This window comes from Heteronotia binoei, chromosome 10, assembly GCF_032191835.1.
Source record: "Heteronotia binoei isolate CCM8104 ecotype False Entrance Well chromosome 10, APGP_CSIRO_Hbin_v1, whole genome shotgun sequence".
In the NCBI taxonomy this organism is placed as follows: domain Eukaryota; kingdom Metazoa; phylum Chordata; class Lepidosauria; order Squamata; family Gekkonidae; genus Heteronotia; species Heteronotia binoei.
Window position 1 is genome coordinate 37785604 of NC_083232.1, and position 19172 is coordinate 37804775.

The 19172-nt window shown below is 41.1% G+C and overlaps 1 protein-coding gene across 1 annotated transcript in view; it reads left to right on the top strand.

The window, feature by feature from the left end:
- Positions 1-19172, top strand: part of CUBN (cubilin) — a 211622-nt gene that overhangs the window by 148107 nt on the left and 44343 nt on the right. Inside the window, exons 44-54 of the mRNA XM_060248423.1 lie at positions 1252-1426; positions 3551-3729; positions 4401-4610; positions 5431-5571; positions 6632-6813; positions 9709-9880; positions 12344-12550; positions 13610-13759; positions 14370-14491; positions 16794-17019; positions 18321-18508. Coding sequence (XP_060104406.1) covers positions 1252-1426; positions 3551-3729; positions 4401-4610; positions 5431-5571; positions 6632-6813; positions 9709-9880; positions 12344-12550; positions 13610-13759; positions 14370-14491; positions 16794-17019; positions 18321-18508 — 1952 coding nt within the window. The remainder of the gene's footprint in view (positions 1-1251; positions 1427-3550; positions 3730-4400; positions 4611-5430; positions 5572-6631; positions 6814-9708; positions 9881-12343; positions 12551-13609; positions 13760-14369; positions 14492-16793; positions 17020-18320; positions 18509-19172) is intronic.

Genomic DNA, 19172 nt, shown 5'->3' on the forward strand with positions numbered 1-19172 from the left:
GAGTTTTGGCACTGCATGCAAACTTGGTCTTGCAGAACACAAACATATTCTAACACAATGATATCTAAATCATTAATCATTGGGACCTCCTCTTGATGACTCAGTGTGTTGGCAACAAAATTTATTTATTTACTTTATAATCTTCTTTTCTTGCTGAAACTCAAGGCAGATTACCAAATTTAAAACAAAAGGAACAGTATAAGACATAATAAGTAGTGTAATAAGATTGGATTACAAAGTCAGAAAATACTTCAATAAAAATGGTGTAAGGCATGACATATAAGAAATGCAAAATACTGAGAACAGAAATTAGAAAACAGTGCAGTAAAAACAAGATAATACAACAAACAGTCTCATAAACTACAATATGGTAAAAATATGCTGAAATACAATTTCTGTTGTGTCCAGCAAGTGAGTAAAAATGTGCCCTTTGCCCTCCTTTGAATATAAGTAAGGGCTACTTCTGTTTTAAAGGTGTTTAGGATGCAACTACAAAACAGCCAAAGGCAGAAAAACAAAATATACATCGTTTTTGGAAACAAGGGAAGAATAGATAAAACCAAAGTCAAAGAATACTATGAGCAGCTCCATGGCACAAACCTCAACACAGTACCAGTACTGCAAGGTGCAGGTGTGTGGAGTAGTGAAAAGAGTGGTAGACTGGGACCCTGGGCAATCCAGGTTCACATCCCCACTTCTACCATAGAAGCCCATTGGTTGACTTTGGGCTCATCACAAACAGTCTGAATTGCTTCACAGAGATGCTGAGAGAGAATGGATTTGGGGGAGAATGATGTTCTAAGCTGCTTTGAGTCCCAACTGGGGAGAAAAGAAGGATATAAATAAATAAATGCATCATAAGTGTACATACATTTTATGTGGATGTGAAAGCATGTGGATCAGCAACCCTCCTGTAGTTACACAGGAATGGGGACAATCCTAAACAGGTATAACTGGAAGTAAATCTTATTATATTTAACGGGGCTTACTCTCAGAAAAGTATTCCTAGGATCTCACTCAACATCTGTTCATTGTCTGTATAAGAGTTCTCCTGGGAATGCTCTCTGCACCACCTTGAGTCCCAAGATGACAGAAAGAACAGATACTGTCATAAATAAGCAATTAAATAAATGTAAGCAGAGATAAGGTTGGTTTTATAGATGACTCTTTGGCTTTCTATATAATAGAATACATTATAAAGACACCACACATGTTAATTATATTATTTAATGCCCTTGATTTTTTTGGTAGCTTGTGGAGGGAATATCTATATCAGTCAATCCAACCCTTCTGGATATGTCTCTTCACCCAACTATCCTGGAAATTATCCACCACATGCTGATTGTGTTTGGACTATAACTGTTCTCTATGGGGAAGCAGTGGAGCTCAAGTTTGAAGATCAATTTGACATCGAGCCTTCATCCAAGTATGTGTACATTATTCTCCCTAACCCTACGGGGCAGATTTTTCAATGTAATGTAAGTTCTTTAACTATATTAAATATTGTGTTGCACCTCATGAATCCATTCCACCAATAAAAGTATTTTTGCTGAGTTGAATGGAACAGCTTTCCCTGACACAAGAAATTTTATTCTTTGTGTTTAACCATTCTTCAGCATGCATTACAATAAAATGATTTGTGATTATGTGTTATGGTGGAGGGTTCATTTGCTGCTTAAGGCAAATATGGATGGTATTCTAAAGCATTAGTATTTTCTTGGCAGCTTCATAGCTGCTTTCCTTATCAGATGTTTCTGGTCTTAGCATTCCCAACCCCCTCACATTCCTTAATATTACACATTCTTAGAAATACATTTTCCAGAATGAAGGGAAGGAAGCAGAAGAATAAAGATGGATGTGAGCTAGGTGAAGCTTACCTATCTGAGCTCATGGCCTGCATTTGGGAGGACCTCCTCAGTTGAACTAAGGTGATTGGGGCTCTGGACTTTGGTCCTGATGGCATCACTGGAGTGATGGTGACTAACAGTCAGGAAAGGACCTTTTCCTCTTCACTCTCTTGAGAATGCTGAGAAGTAAGGACAGACATCAGGCAGCAAGGGAACAACGTTACCTTTGCTTAGGCAATCACTGGGCACGGTCTCTCTCACACACTACATAATGTACTTCCAGTCCTCTTTCAAGGCACTTTCCAACTGGATTTTTGCTGTGTGAAATGGCAAAATCCACTTTTAAAAAAATAATAATAATTTTTTATTAAAAACAAAGATATTTTGACTTACAAATGCATATGAATAGCATTGCAAAATAGTCCAAAGAAATACTGCATAAAATAGCATGAACAGAGAAATAATAACTGAATACGAGCCAATCAAATAATACACCCAGACATGCTCCTCTCAGACCTTAAACAACTAAAAATGAAGCCAAGAATGATAAATGCAGTTGGAAGGAAGAATATATTGTTTTGACATAAAATTTAAAATTAGGGCCCAGATAGATCTAAACTTGATGTGCGTACTTTCTGAATTTGAAAAGTTGTAGTTCACAAAGGTTGCAATTTTATGCACGATAAATTGATCCCAAACTTTATCATACCAGACTCTTAATGAAGGAGGCGAGGGAGATTTCCATACTGAAGCAATAGTGATTCTTGCTGCCACTATAAGTATGATGGTCAACTTTTTGTGCCAAACCTCAGTATATGACATATGTATGTACACTGTCAATATATGCAAAAGGGGAGCAGAAGCCTTCTCAAAATCAATAGCCAGAATAATAGAGCCACCTTTAGCTGGTTTACAGTTTTGGATTAAATTTAGAGTACGTCAGATGTTGTCAGTTAGTTGTCTACCAGGCATAAAACCTGTTTGATCTGGTAGAATGTAATAAGTAACTATTCTTTTTAACCTGTTTGCCAGAACTGATGTAAATTGTTTGCCAGAACTGAAGCATTGTTCCTGCTCCAAGTCAAGCATATAGGCCCTGCTCACCCACTTATACTTCATGTGAGGAGAGCCAACATGCATACAAACCACATATGTGCAAGCTCCTTTACTGCAATTAACACACAAAAAGCAACAGATTATATACCTAAATTTGCTGTTGATAATGTATATGAGGAAGAAAATCATCCTTACCTTGCAGCCAATTTCCTATCTGTGTTTGATATCATACACTTTACAGTGATTTTACTTAAAGACTTGAAAGATGTTTGACAGAATTCATTGCATTAATATTTGGTATCTGAACCATGCACTCTTAAATCAAGACTGGTTTTTAGCCCAATCCCCAAGGTTGTTTTTCCCATGCTTTGAGCCAGAAAATAAAGGACTGTGAAGAACGCCCCACATTGCATTGTGACCTCTCTAGATATTTTTTTCTCTACAATTGATTCAGATCTCAGATGATCCTAAGCATTATTGATTGTTAACTTCTCTATCTCTATTTTTGTATTTCTGTTCCCTCAGAATTGAGTTAGCACATCAATACACTGAAGGAGGGGTTTTTATATGATGATCTAGATACTTCCTAAAACATTGCAAAGCATTTTTTTCATGTATTAATATATGTCGGTGTTCTTTTCTTTTAGCTGCACATTAAGTTACCTTGAATTACGAGATGGAGCTGACTCCAGTGCACCTCTTATTACACAACTCTGTGGAAATTCTCTGCCAGCCATTCAGAGATCTTCTGGTGCTATCCTATATTTGAGATTTCGGTCTGACAGTTCAGATTCACGGGCTGGATTCAATGCCAAGTATTCAAGAGGTGACATGAGCATTTAGTTACTGTTTGACCCTTTTACTGGTCCAAACTATAAAAGTCAAAGAGCTCAAATCCTAAACACCTTCCCTCCACCCTCTGTATGTGTTATTGATCAGGCCCATAATGTTTGTTCAAACCCTGATAATAACTTCTGCCTCATCTTTCTATTGTGTTTTATATCTGGGACTTTAGAATTCTGTCAGTTAAAGAAAACATTTATTCAGATACAGTGAAGAATGTGATATGTATCATATCTTAAAATATGTCTTAGAAAAACTATTATAAAGAACAGAATGTAAATATATCACACTCCCCCAAAGTAGTATTCACTAAAATACTAATTCACATTTGCACTGAACAATTTCTAGAGATAAAAATATTCCATAAATCTGCCGTGCAAAAAAAATTGTACATTTGTCTGTTTTCAATTAGCTCTGTTGCAAAAGCTTCTATTGAAGCTTGACAGATTCTGTACACCTTTTTCCCCTTTGCTTGAGGAAGAACAGTATTATTCCATTCTGCTGAAGTAATACTAATATATTATCACTATGAAAACACTATGGAAACATTTTTGTTGTTTGCTGTGCTTGTGGGTGGGAAGGAAAGACAGACAACATAGCTGAGTTATCTGTTCCAGAGGTAGGACTGGTAAATACCCTTGTGTTTCCCTGCAGCTGCATGTGGGGGAACGCTGACAGGGCAGAACGGGCTCATCAGAAGTCTTGGATTTCCTGATCTTCATTATCAAGACAATTTAATGTGTGAATGGTTCCTGCATGGACCTACAGGTCATTATCTCACCATTAGTTTCAAAGCACTAGATATCCAGAACTCAACAGAGTGTGCAAATGACTATTTGGAAATTCGAGAACGTGGCGCTTCAGGTCTGTGAAACAACTGTGTTACTCTTTTTCTTGCTCCCCTACCATCTAACTTTATAGTATTTCCTTCTATAGTGATTCCAGTCAAACCACATGCTTGTGCCTGAAGAGCATAGCAGCACCTCTTGATAAAAGTCAGGCAGAGTTGCCCTTGGTCACCAAACCATTTTTGTTATATCTTTGTGATGGGAGGAAACAGTCCATCAGTGCTAAGACAGAACCATTTTTATGGCTCATAAGATGTTACAGGCGTGGTGGCTGTGCCCTCTTAGTATACCTTCACCTATGCAAAAAGATTCCTTGCATAACAATTCTAAACTACAATAGCTCTTTATCCCATCAGGAACAAAACCTGCTGTTATCTCTGTCAAAGCAGTCCCAGCATCAAAGCCAAGGGGATGAGTCTTTGTAGGTCTGGGGTTTCAGTGTGAATATGAATGAAATTTGGCCATTGGGCAAAGCACAGTGGATGCATTCAAAGAAGCATCTTTCAAAAAGGAATTAAGCAGTTGTTTTTCAAGCTCTTGAATTACAGTTATTGTTTTACAGTGACTTATTTAAAATCAGCTGAGTTTATACCTGATCAACTTCTAGCCAGAATTTTAAAAGCCTTTATTCTCCACACACATATACTCACTTGATGGTGGTGGTGGTGGGGGGGGGGGGGCGATAAACATTTTAATAAATCAATTAATTAATTTAAATAAATGTATTCTAGCTTGCTCTCTTTGCTCTTCAACATGTGGTAGAGTGTAAGTAAAAATTAGTAGGTTAATACCAAATTACAAAATCATCATGTTTCTATTCTATTTTATTTATACAGGGAATTTATTAGGTAAATACTGTGGAACTACAATTCCTAGTGCCTTGGACACACCTGACAATTTGGCTTATATCAAGTTTGTTACAGATGAATCTATAAATGCACCAGGCTTCATGCTGCGTTTTGCTGCTACCTTTGAAGGTTTGTTGCAGAGTTCTAATTTACTTTCCAAATGTTTCAGGTTTCTGATATATGTCTCTACTGGCTGCAGATAAAATAGGTCACCAGGGGTCACCAGCAAGTTGCCTATGGGTGGCTTGGCACTCCAACACCTTTCCTCATGCCTGTCAAGCGCTTACAGAGATTGGGTGGGACCAGATGAGATTTTTGCCCAGCAGGTCTTTTTTGCTGGCTACAGGATATCTGATTGACTGAGCAGATTTTTGAATATGTGGTTTTCGCAGCAGCTGCCATCACAGCACAAATGACTTCACTGCATGATTTTAAAACATTATGGTCATCTAAAAAGGGAACATGTTAAATGGACTGCTACCTGAAATGGTGGAGTCTTTATGCATAACTTCACTCCCTGACATTTTGTGGTTGGCTCCATCTCCTGTAGCAGCCATTTTGTGATTTCTCTCATCACCCTGCATCAGAATTCTAAAGGTGTCTGCAGACTCAAAATCTTGGGGATCCCTACTAATTTATACAAAAAGAAGATGACCCGGAATTCAATGACCTTCCACTTTTAAAAAGTTGTATAAAATAAAATAAGCATATATATCCTGATCTTTGTTTCCAACTTAATTCTGAAATGTGAGGAGGCATTGAAAAACTGTAACCATTACATTTTTCTAAGCATTCTCTATACCAGTGGTGGCCAAACTTGCTTCATGTAAGAGCCACAGAATAAATGCTATATGCTTGAGAGCCACAGTAGAGGAAGGGAGGCAGGCAGGCAGGCAAACTGTTGGGGAAGAAGGGAAAGGTGGAAATAAAGCAACTTTAATTTTAAATGCATTCTCCAAGCTGCCAGCTGACTTGGCTTGGAGAAGTGATTTAAAGAGAGAAATGTCTTCTCCAAGCCAGCTGATGGGGCGGTGGGAGCTTCAAGAGTCACACAATACATGCGAAAAAGACACATGTGGCTCCTGAGTCGCAGTTTGGCCATCCCTGCTCTATACCTTTTCTTTCATGGTTTCCAGTACATTACTTAACATTTCATGTGAAGGACTGATTATCATTTGTGTTGTTGCAGAGTGTGGGGGTGAACTTCATGGCACTGCCGGGACATTTACTTCCCCGAATTATCAAAACCCATCTCTGCATGAACTCAGGTGTGAGTGGAGAATTGTGGTACCATCGGGACGGCGAGTCACCCTAACTATTAGCGAGATGACTTTTGGATTCAGTCAGAATTGTAGTTCAGATCATGTGGCTGTAAGTATTAACCTGAATTTATGGGAATGCATCCTTCCAAGATTGGCCAGTGTTGCAATCCACTTGCCACAGAGTTGGTATATATAATGTGGAAATCTCTGGCAATGACCTCTTCACAATGATTTATATCTGGTATAAGTATAACATGAAACACTGGTCTCCACTTCCTAGTCATTCAGTACTTGAAACATCTCAACCCTAGAACTAGGAGGTGGACAACAGTGCTACTTATTACAGCCCTACTGGCAATGTCGACATGTAGAGGGCATTTCCAACTGTCTCTTGTTGGAAATATGTATCTGTTTTGTATGTCCTTTGCAATGTTCTAAAGTTCCAGTCATTATAGGGTTAACACTGTGCCTGATTCCCTGTTGTCTGCATGACCTAGGAAGAAGATACTGACTGCTGTCAATCAAGGTCTAGAAGCAGGAAAACCTGTTTTGTCTGTTTGGTCAGTTAGTCAGGTGACTTCCTTTGTTCAGGCAGAGAGGTCAAGAAGCAGGTGGAAGTGGTCTCCATTAAGCACATGATCTTCTAGTGTAAGCATGTAGTTCTATAGTGTTTGTTATTTTCATCTCCCAGTACTCTTTCCCTGTAGCAATAAATATGTTGTTGCTTTTTCATGTTAAATGCCTCTCAATGATTATTTGATCCAGTGATCCATCGCACTGTTTGAGATAAAGAAATAGAATTTCAAACAGAATTCCCTAACATCTCTGAATTATGACTGTATAGTGTAGCTAAAAGCCACCATGAATTACACACACACACCCTCCCCAAAAAAGGTGAGCCTCTGACTGGTACTTAATAAGACGTTCTTAAAATATATGCTGTGCCATCCATAGTATCTTTTATAAAATAGAAATGCAATAAGCAAAATCAGAAAAATATTTCCACATTTACATAAGGCTCAAATAGAGGAGACATCTCATGTGGTCTATAAAATGCAAACTGAAGGCTCTTGCATCCTCAATTTTCCTTGGGGCCATGTGGAGAAGAAAGAAGAGGTCCAGTCCTTCAGCGTTCACTGGGTTTTACTATTTGCAATCTCCATACTATCTGTTTGAACCCATGTAATCACAGAACATTCTTCCAAGTTGACATCAATCTCATTGAACTTTATGCTTAACCTTCACAATGATGTGGGTTAAACTGGTTACCTTACAAACAAGATGGAACTCATGCTGAGTAATCACAGACAGCTTATCTTTCTCTTTTTCCAGTGTAAGAAGGAAAGGCTTCTACATTCTAACATTCTCCTGGCACTATTGCCTCTTTCTGAGAGAGAGTGTGAGAGAGAGAAAGTTACAGCCCAAAGTATATTAGTGTTGGCTTCAGTGACAGCTGCTGCCCACCTGTCTATACCACAGAAATGGGCAAAGGGAAGACAAGCCAGTAAATGCAGTGCTTGCTGCAGATGTGTGTCATGTAGTGTGGTGCTTTTTTTGAGGTTGCTACTTCCTATACATCTGATTTAGTGCTAGAATTCTGATGTAAAAGCTGAGCTGCAGATACATAAAGATGATTTAGTTGACTTGAAAGGGGTTTAAGATGCAATATGCTCTGTATAAACTGTGAGCCTTTTGTGGGGAAGTCATGAGCCTCAGAATATGATGAATGAGAATCAGTCATCACCCAGCCATGGTACAGGTTTCACCAAGAAGAGGGTGTAATGGACAGAATGCACTGGAATCCAAGGTTCTAGGGAAGCATCAAAGTATAGGTAACAAAACTTTGAAAGTCTGTGAAGCTCTGCAATATGGAAATGACCTATACATTAGAATATTTGGGAATGGGATTTAAAACAAGAGGCCTTTGCCCATCTCTATCGTACCACTTATATGATGGAGTATTAAAAATATGCAGAGTTAGGACTGCCAGATTTAAACCTAGACTCCTATATATTTGAAGCACTGGGGTCTGCTTTGCCTTGGTGTGAATTGGGGGGAGGTGAGCAGTCACTTCCCCAGGGCATGGGAAGGGGTGGTAAAACTTCATTGTCCAGGGCACCAAAAATTCTTAGGCTGACCCAGTACAGCTCTGCCCCATCCCCCTGCTTTCCCTTTTTCCTCTCAAAGCTCCTGCATTCCTCAACAGACTGAGAGCTAGAAAGGCAGGTGGGCATGCAGCAGCAACATTATGATGGGAGAGATTTGGAGTGGAGGCAAGTTTGATCCTCCTGAATACAACAATTTCTTCCTGGCATACTCAGTGGAGATAATTTGGTACTCCAAGTCTGAGAGCCTAGATTTTTCCTATATATTTCAATCAAAATTGAAGTACACATTTGTGAGGCATCTAAATATCTTTATAGCCATACAACATATATCCCTATGAAGAATGGTTAAAATGCTTAGGGTTCTTTATCTTGGAGAAACGTCGACTGCAGGGTGACGTGATAGAGGTTTACAAGGTTATGCATGGGATGGAGAAGGTGGAGAAAGAAGTACTTTGCTCCCTTTCTCACAATAGAAGAACTGGTGGGCATTCAGTGAAATTGCTGAGCAGTCGGGTTAGAACTGATAAAAGGAAGTACTTCACCCAAAGAGTGATTAACATGTGGAATTCACTGTCACAGGAGGTGGTGGCTACAAGCATAGACAGCTTCAAGAGGGGAATGGATAAGCATATGGAGCAGAGGGCCATCAGTGGCTATTTGACACAGCTTATTGTTGGAACTCTCTGTCTGGGGCAGTGATGCTCTGTATTCTTGGTGCTGTGGGGTGGGGTGGCACAGTGGAAGGGTTTCTAGCCCCACTGGTGGACCTCTTGATGGCACTTGGGTTTTTTGACCACTGTGTGACACAGGGTGTTGGACTGGATGGGCCATTGACCTGATCCAACATGGCTTCTCTTATGTTCTAATATTTGGTTTTGTTTTTTCTTGGTAAACAGGTTCACAATGGTGTGGGAGAAAACACTCCCAGGCTGAGTAAATTGTGTGGTGTGGTGAATCCTGGCACTCAGGTGAAATCTTCTGGAAATAAGATTACAGTAATTATGGTAAGGAGCCATAGTGAAGCAGAAGGAAGTTTCAGGATGACATATGCTTCTGATGAAGATGCAGGTAATCTGATATGTTTCTTCACTAGATAGCTTTTGCAGCTAGGAAAGGCACCCCCAAACCCAATCTAAACAGCTAAGTCTGATTTGTATCCTTCCTCTTCCATATCCTGGGCCTTTAAACTAACTTTTATAAGAAGGCAGAACAAAGTTTGAGTCCAGTAGCACCTTTAAGATCAACAGAGTTTTATTCATGGTATAAGGTTTTGTGTGCAAACACACTTCATCAGAGATATTGAAACAGTTTCCTCAAGCCTTACTTCTAGGGGGTAGGGCGGAGTGGTTGCTGTCAGTAAGGGCCACTTAGAATTAAGATGCCTAAGTGCTGGGTGAGACTGGTTGCAAGAAAGATCCATGAATGGCAGTAAAGAAGGCATTTCTCTGTCTGCTTGTGTCTTTAACACACAAGTGAGAAATTAAGAGTGTGGATGGCCAAAGGTGTTTGTAATGTCCTTGCAGTGCTAGATGAATGTGTGACATAGAGAGCTGGCAGATTTCTTTGTAGTTGGCCTGCTGGTTCAGACTTAAAGATTCTAACATGATTGCTTAAAGTTTATGAAGACTTTTAGCAATGTTCTCTCTGCTTCTTCTCTCCTGCTGGTCTATAAAAGAAAAAACAAGGCAAAACTAGCAGAACTGACTGAAGAGTTGAGCTGTGAAGTCTTCTGGGCATTTTAGAAGATGAGGCTTTCTTGGGAGGTGTCAAGACACACACAAAAGGGGGAATTCTCTCTCAGCAGCTGTTGTTATTGTTGTTAAAATGTCCAGCTGTTAACTTATAATAATATAAACGTAATAAAATGTTACGTAGGTTCTTTTTGGTCAGGGTGTTACCAGGTCCCAGGTCTACCAAGTAAAAGACAAAACTTCTAGAAAAATATATAAACTTTATTCACAAGATAAAAGGGAAAGGGAAGCACAAAATGGGATGATAAAAACCAATAAAGCAAACATACAGTGCACAAAGGAACACTTAAACAACTGGACTGTGTAGTAGTTGGCTAATTCCCTAGACTAATACGCACTGAAACTTTTCTGCTGTCAGGCCCACAACACTAGAGAGACGTATTCCAAAGTCCCATCCTCATTCACCTGGTTGTGTTGTTACCTTCTCCTATGTCTCCTGGAGAAGACTCCTGGCTTGGAAAAGTAGAAGCTCCTCCTTTTGCGGGCACCTAGCCTGATTTTATCCAGGCTGGCTGACTGGTCAGCCAGTTGCTGACAAGATCTAATTTACAAGTTGTCATCTAGCCTTGACTCTAGATTCTAACATGTCAAGGCTAGATCTAAACAATCTATGTCACTTGTGGGCTGACTTCACAGGTGCATTCAGTTAGTCTCCACCTGGGACTACTTAAGTGCCTATTAGCTTTGACACACTGCTGGTGAAAATCCTGCAACACATTTAGACATTGAAACCACAAACACTTAGGTGTCTCTCAGTTTCTTGACAGGAGGTTTTTAGGCAGAGGCTAGCTGGCCACCTGACAGCAATGGTGATTCTGTGAATTAGGCAGATCGTGAAAAGGAGGGAAGGAAGGGTTGCATCAATACTTAGTTCTCATGGCCTTTCTTACATGCCCAGGGAAATGCTCTTTGCCACTTTGGGGCCAAGCAGCGATTTGTCTCCAGGCCAGTTTTGCTAGGTATTCTGGAGAGGGTTTTTTGGTTTTTTTTTTATTTATTTATTTATTTATTTATTTATTTATTTATTTATTTATTTATTTATTTATTTATATTTATATTTATATTTATACTTATATCCCGCCCTTCTCACCGAAGTGTCTCAGGGCGGCTTACAACATTGTAATTTACATAACTTCAGTTTAAAAACATTTACAAATAAGTTAAAACCATAATTAATAAAACAGAATAAGAATAAAACCAGCGGTCTGTAGATGCATTTTTGTTCCATCCGGAAGATATTCTCATTGTCAGTTAGATGTTATAGGCCTGCCGGAAGAGGGCTGTCTTACAGGCCCTGCGGAACTGCCCTAGGTTCCGCAAGGCCCGCACCTCCTCCGGCAGCTGGTTCCACCAGTAAGGTGCCGTTATTGAGAAGGCCCAATCCCTGGTGGATTTTAGACGGGCCTCCTTTTGTTTGTTTGTTGCCATCTTCTGGGTTTGGAGCAGGGATCACTGGGGATATGTGTAGGGGGGAGGTACTCGTGAATTTTCTGCATTGTGTGGGGGGTTGGACTGGATGACCCTGGAGATCCCTTCCAATTCTATGGTTCTATAAAACAAATCATGTCTTGTTCCTCCTCTCCCTCAAAGTGTTGCTTAAATTAACAGTTATAGACCAGTTATAGCTGTACCAATGATACTGGCTTAGCAATCACCACTAGTGTGACATCAATACAAACAAAAAGAGATGCCCCATTCTCTATGCGTGGGTATATTTGTATGCCTCATATGTATGCCAGAACGATCTCTCTCCTCTTTCAATGATGTGCTGTTTCTTCAGTGTGTGGTGGACTCCTACTCAGTTCAAAAAATGGCAACCTCACTTCTCCTGGCTATGATGGCACCAGCAATTATTTAAACAACCTGAACTGTGAATGGGTCATCCAAAACCCACATCCATCCATCACAACTGTTTACCTTTCCTTTGGAGTTTTCCGCTTGGAGGAGCACATTCATTGCCAGAATGACTACTTAGAAATTCGACTAGGTAGGTCACAGTTCTTTGTTTCTGCATCCAGGAACTGCTGGATCTGGTCATATCATGCTTGCAGACACCCAGTGTTTCTGGGAGGAAGTATATTGTTTCCAATCAATTGAATAAACCCCCCAACAGAACGGGGGTAAGAAGCCTTTCTGGATCTGATCCTAATTTTAGAAAATATGTTGTTTTAATAGCCAGATATGTATTTTTAGAAACTTCATTTGTTATGCTGACTCCACTCCTCTACTGGACATAATGGATCTTGAGCTACTGGTACTGAGCCATACATTCATAAACTGCTGGATTGACTACTGAATCATGGGGCTACCCTTGAAGATGACTGAGAAATTTCAGCTACTTCAAAATGAAACTGTGCTTCTCCCGCCCAATCTTGTGCTGGCTATCTAGACCAAATAAAATCCTTTCATGGTCTTGACTCCACATATCTCAAGGATCAGTTCTTCCTAAGACAACCTTCATGCCAATTATACACCTCTAATTAAGCTTTGCTTCATGTTTTAACTTTGCACCAAATAAGATCTGAGAAAGCTAAAAGAACACAACAGTTTTGATTTTAAAAAAAAATCCTACTGTTCTATTTATAAACCAGTGTCAGCTTTGGCAAGACTGTATATAAAAGTTTAAAATAAGTAATAAAATTCTGTTTTTCAAGCCTTAACAAAGTACCAGCATTTACCTAGGAGACCGACATTTTGTCTTATAAACAAAGGCATGAAACCATTCTTCTCAATTAATTATATGAAATTTGCCTCAAGTACATAAAGGGTAACAGCTATGATTTGTCAAAGATTTCAGGTTTTCACGGCTGGTAACATCATTAGGGTTTGTAGAATCTTTCGGGATCAAGTGCCGTGTTCTACTGGAGAAAGTTTTCCTTCCAGACGTTTCGTTCTCAGCTGCGGAGAACATCCTCAGTGGCATTGCAGCCGGAGCAGGCGCTCAGACCTTCTTGGCTGCTGTGCATTGAGATGATTTGAGCTATGATTTGGGCTTTTTAAAGGGATACCGGATTTAATATTTCAAAGCACAATTTCTTTCACATAGGAGATGCTGATGGAGAACTTGAAAATAGGCTGTGTGGCTCCAGGACAGGTCTTGAACCTCTACTAATAGCAGCTCCTCAGATCTGGATGCAATTTTTGACTAATGCTGAAAACACGGACCGAGGGTTCTTTATCCGCTATTCATCTCAAGGTAAGTGGAATGTTACTTTCATTATGTGGGGCAACTCAGACAGAGTTTGTTGGTTGTACTAGAAACATTGAATGTAAAATGGTAGGGAAGCATATTAGCAGTAGAAATGTTTTGCCATTCTTTTGTTCAAGCTTCATGCTGGAACTTCGATATAATTATGGTAGCTTTAACAAGTGCTTAAAAAAAATGCTTGTACATAAGATTGCACCAGTTTCCACCAATTCACCCCTCGTGACTCCCAATGATGCCAGAGATCAATAACAGTGAGTACCAGCACACACACACAATCACCTCCCCCCCCGCAAAAAAAAACCTCTGGCTTTTAGCTCTTGGGGTTAAGCCCTGAGTTTCTCTCTTGGTACATGAAAAGCAATAATATGCCCTCATTCCTGTTTTTCTTCTTCTTTGCATTTTATGTACAATGCTGCAATTATTCCGTTTTTGATTTGGAAGTTTTTTTTCAAAGGTATGGGTGATATCTACTTGGGATTAATATTCATGTCTTGTTTTTCTGTGAAGTTACCTAGAAACTTGTAAGAGGTAAAACTTCCTAAATGGCAAGCTTGCCGCTTCAGCACCAAAACAGCTTAATGTTTGGGTTTCATTTCAGCCTGTGGAGGTGTACAGGAAGCTGAAAGTGGGATTATCTCCAGTCCTAATTACCCACAGCCTTACAACAGTTCTAGTCATTGTTCCTGGCTCTTGGTAGCACCAGAGGGACACACTATCAATGTGAGTAATGCTTCACTCATCTGTGTGTGTGTGTGTGTGTGTGTGTGTATGCAATGTGGACTTTTGAAATTGAGGAGCTTCTGATGTTAGGCAAAAAGCACAGAGATACCAAACAAGTACGGTAAATGTCCAACTGTCTCAGCTGAACATTGTCCATCATCAACCACAATGCTCTCAACGGCATCTGGATCGGGGTGGCTCGGCGGTGCTGATGTTGTTAGACCTGTCGGCGGCGTTCGACACGGTCGACCATCGGCTACTGACGTGCCGCCTCGCCGACGCAGGGATTCAGGGGTTGGCCTTACAGTGGCTTTCCTCTTTCCTGGAAGGTCGGGGACAAAGGGTCGCAATTGGGGGGGAGCTGTCTCGGAGGCGCTCACTTGATTGTGGTGTGCCCCAAGGGGCGGTTCTCTCCCCGATGTTATTTAACATCTACATGCGGCCTCTTGCCCAGATTGCCCGAAGGTATGGGTTGGGGTGTCACCAGTATGCTGATGACACCCAGCTCTATCTACTGATGGATGGCCAGCCTGTCTGCGCCCCGGAAAATCTTGACCAGGCACTACGGGCCGTGGCTGAGTGGCTCAGACTGAGTGGGCTGAAGTTAAATCCTACGAAGACAGAGGTCCTTTGCTTGGGCCGCCGCGGCCCGGGGAGGGGGATCCCCCTGCCAGCTTTTGATGGTGCGCCGCTTATGGCGGCGGACAGGGTCAGGAGCTTGGGGGTGCTATTGGAGCCTTCTTTAAAGATGGAGGCTCAGATGGCAGCCGCTGCCAAGTCCGCATTTTTTCATCTTAGACGGGCAAGGCAGCTGGCCCCCTTTCTGGAGCGCGACGACCTAGCAACAGTGATCCATGCTACGGTCACCTCAAGGTTGGACTACTGCAACGCCCTCTACATGGGGCTGCCCTTGTCTCGGACCCGGAAACTGCAGCTGGTGCAGAATGCCGTGGCCCGGCTGTTATTGGGTCTCCCAAAGTGGGAACACATCCAGCCGGGTCTCCGGACTCTGCACTGGCTTCCAGTGATATACCGAGTCCGGTACAAGGTGCTGGTTATTACCTTTAAAGCTCTATATGGCCTGGGACCTGCCTTCCTGAAGGACCGTCTCTCCCCACATGTTCCCCAGAGAGCACTGAGGTCAGGAACACAAAATCTCCTCACTATCCCCGGGCCAAAAGAAGCCCGTCTGAAAGCCACCAGGGAAAGGGCTTTCTCCGTTATGGCCCCCGTATGGTGGAATCAGCTGCCGGAAGAGGTGAGGGCCCTGCGGGACTTGGCGCAGTTCCGCAGGGCCTGTAAGACGACCCTCTTCCGGCTAGCCTATACCTAGCCTACATTTAGCTAGGATAACAACTTGAGGAAACTGGCCAGCCATCTGTTCATAGGAAACTGAATTACTCTGTTTTAATGTTTTAACTGTTTAACTATTTAACTGTTTTATATTTGAAATTGTTTAATTTTAAGTTTGATTAATTGTTGGAAGCCGCCCTGAGCCATTCGTGGGAAGGGCGGGATATAAATCCCAAATAAATAAATAAAACCTGAGAATATTTCTGGGATTGCCAAACTGGGGGGAGAGGGGGAATGGTCAGACATCATGGCTTGTGAACTGAGTTGAGCTTAGTGGGTCAAAAGTTATTTTGTTCTCACAATTCCTCTGGTTTATACAAACTTCCTACACAAAGATTGCAGAAAGATTTAGGCACAGAATTTTTGCTACATTTCTGATATGGCCAATGTAAGGCTATTACTGGTACTGTTGTTCATTTATTTTGATTCATCATATTATCACAAATATGCTGCCATTTTTATTCTAAGGAACTCAGAGACCAATTTCGCACTCAGCTTACCCCGCTGTCACATTCCTCTTCGCTGTGCAGCATCCTTCGGATTTCCCACTATCTGCTCCGGAGCTGCAGCGAACATCACAATTTTCACATGGCATACAGAAACCGCTAAAAAACAGTTCCTGTTTGCCATGTGAAAACTGCGATGTTTGCTGCAGCTCCAGAGCAGATAGTGGGAAATCCGAAGGACGCTACACGGAGAAGAGGAACGTGACAGCAGGGTAAGCTGAGTGCGAAATCGGTCAGAGTATTATACATGGGAATGAATCCATTAACTCAGAAGATCTGTTCATGCATCTCCCAGCATCTCCCTTAGTCTCATGTTCACCTTTTCAAATATGTTATATCTGTGTTTAATCAAACTAGAACTTCCAGGAGGTGCAGTTAGCCCTGTTTGTTTTCAGTGTGCTTTTGCACTTGCATGTTTACAGTGTTATCTTGCCTGTCCACAGCTTACTTTTGTGGCCTTTGAAGTTGAAAGGCACAGCAGCTGTCGCTGGGATTCAGTCACCATCCTGAATGGGGGCTCTCTTAGCTCTCCCATCATTGGACGGTATTGTGGACATACATCACCTGGCACCATCCAGTCAGCCTCCAATAAATTACTAATAAATTTTAATTCAGACCACTCTGTGCAGGGAGATGGTTTCTATGCAACATGGGTTGCAAATTCTTTAGGTAAGTGGAAACCCATTATTAACTCCATCTGTCTTATGCACAATAGAGCCCTTCCAGTGATCTCTGGATAACTTATTGGATGGGGAGTGGTGAGGTGAGAATCAATGACTTGGATCTAAACTAGCATTTCTGCTGGCACAATGAATTTGGTCCATAGACAGTGGGATGGATCCAACTAGCTTTTACCACTGATGAGAAAGGTTATAGGGTCATGAGATCTGCATGGACAAACGTCATATGAGACAAAGACTGTGGTAAACAGGAGAGTTGGGACAGATTGAATAAAAAGCTGGTTGGATCCACCTTAGTAACTTTCATACCTACTCCCTCACAAAAATTTGGGATTTCAGAAGGCATTGCAAGCTGCTATAGAGTGGGGAGATGAGAAAGTGGCACTCTGCAGGCAGAAATCCTTTTGCCTACAGAAACACTAGTCTGGATCCAAGCCAGTCTCTCAACTTCTGGAATAAACAGTAATGCCCTTTTCCCAGATGGAGAAGTTTCTACTATTTTATCCTTTTACTTTCTGTAGCTGTTTATGTTCAGCTGTTTAACTTTCCCTAGCATTTGTGGGGGATAAAGTATGAGAGGGATTTCTTGGAATTTATTTTATTTTATTGTGGGTATGTGAAGTACCATTAGTTGGATAGACTTTCTGGCTGAAGCCAGACAATAGTTCCTTTCAGAAAGCTAAAGGGGTGTGACAGATAGATAATAAGATGTCCTGCTAATGAATCTGGTCAAAGAGGTTTTGCAGGAATGTGTAGGGCTTCAAAACCCTGCAAAATCTACATTGACCAGAAACTGTTTACCAAAAAAAGTAGCAGGTTTATGCAACAATGGCTTTATCGCATCCCCTTAGAGTCTTAGCATGCCCCTGTAAGTAACCTAATACTCACTCTGTGTAACCTGCCTTGAGTCCTGGTGAGAAAGGCGGGCTATAAATAATGCAAATAAGTGTCTTCTAATTCAGAATTGGTAATGGCAGCATGTTCTAAAATCCACAAGAAATGTGCATTGCAGAAGCAGCCATGTTCAAGATACATATACTTCTAAACCCTTTGATTGTGAATTTCATGCATCTGGCAATGTAGGCTGTAGCCCACAACTTTTATGCTTCAGCAAATGTTTTAGTCTTGCTGGCTGGCTTGTTTTTATGTAACAGACTTAAAATTGCAGTCCTCCTAAACCCATTGACTCTAATGAACTTAGAGGGTTGTAACTCTGCTTATGATTGGACTGTAATAAAATACCCCACTGAAATTTGACTGATTCAGTGTAAACCTTCTCTGTTCATGTAGGATGTGGTGGTATCCTTCATTCAGAAAATGGTACCATCCGGTCTCCTCACTGGCCACATAACTTCCCTAGTAACATCAGATGCACATGGACAATAACTGTTCATGAAAGCAAACATTTGGAAATAACATTTGATGAGAACTTCCAGATTCCAGATACTAATGGACAGTGTCAGAGCAGCTATGTGAAGGTATGTAAATGGCCACAACAACGACAGTGTCAAAGTGGAAATGTTAAATGGTGAAGAATTTGAGGGAGCAGGAATCTCAAAGCTAGCAGTATGGTTTACTGCTACTAATGTCATTAACTGCTGGATTTAATCCTGGATAATGTTTTAAAGAAGTTTAGGCCTGGAGAATGTGAAGAAATATGGAAATGGATATCTTTAAAGCATTTAGATAGTGCCTTTGCCTTGTCCTTGGGGGTATAACTAGGTAAGCTGTGAAAGATCCACAACTGAACACATGAAGCTGCCTGAGAGACCACTGGTCTATCAAGGTAAGTACTGTCTACTCTGACCAGTAGCAATTCTCTAAAGTCATGGGCAGAGGTCTTTCACAGCACCTACTGTCTGATCCTGTTGGCTAGAGATCTTGGGGACCTCCTGTGTGCATAGCAGATGCTCTACCGTTGAGCTCATTGGATTGTGTGCATTTATTTTAAAACCCTTATAGTAGCTACGGGTTTCAATGTGTGGTGAGGGAGTTGAACCTTTTTCTCATTTCCCAGTTTGTCATTTAATCCCTACCCTAGGGTTGTTGTCCACAGAGGAAAATGAACCCCTCTGGGTACATAGTGTTTTCAGAGGAGAGGGCCAGATAATGGAATTGTGAATAGTTAAACTTCCTCAGCAG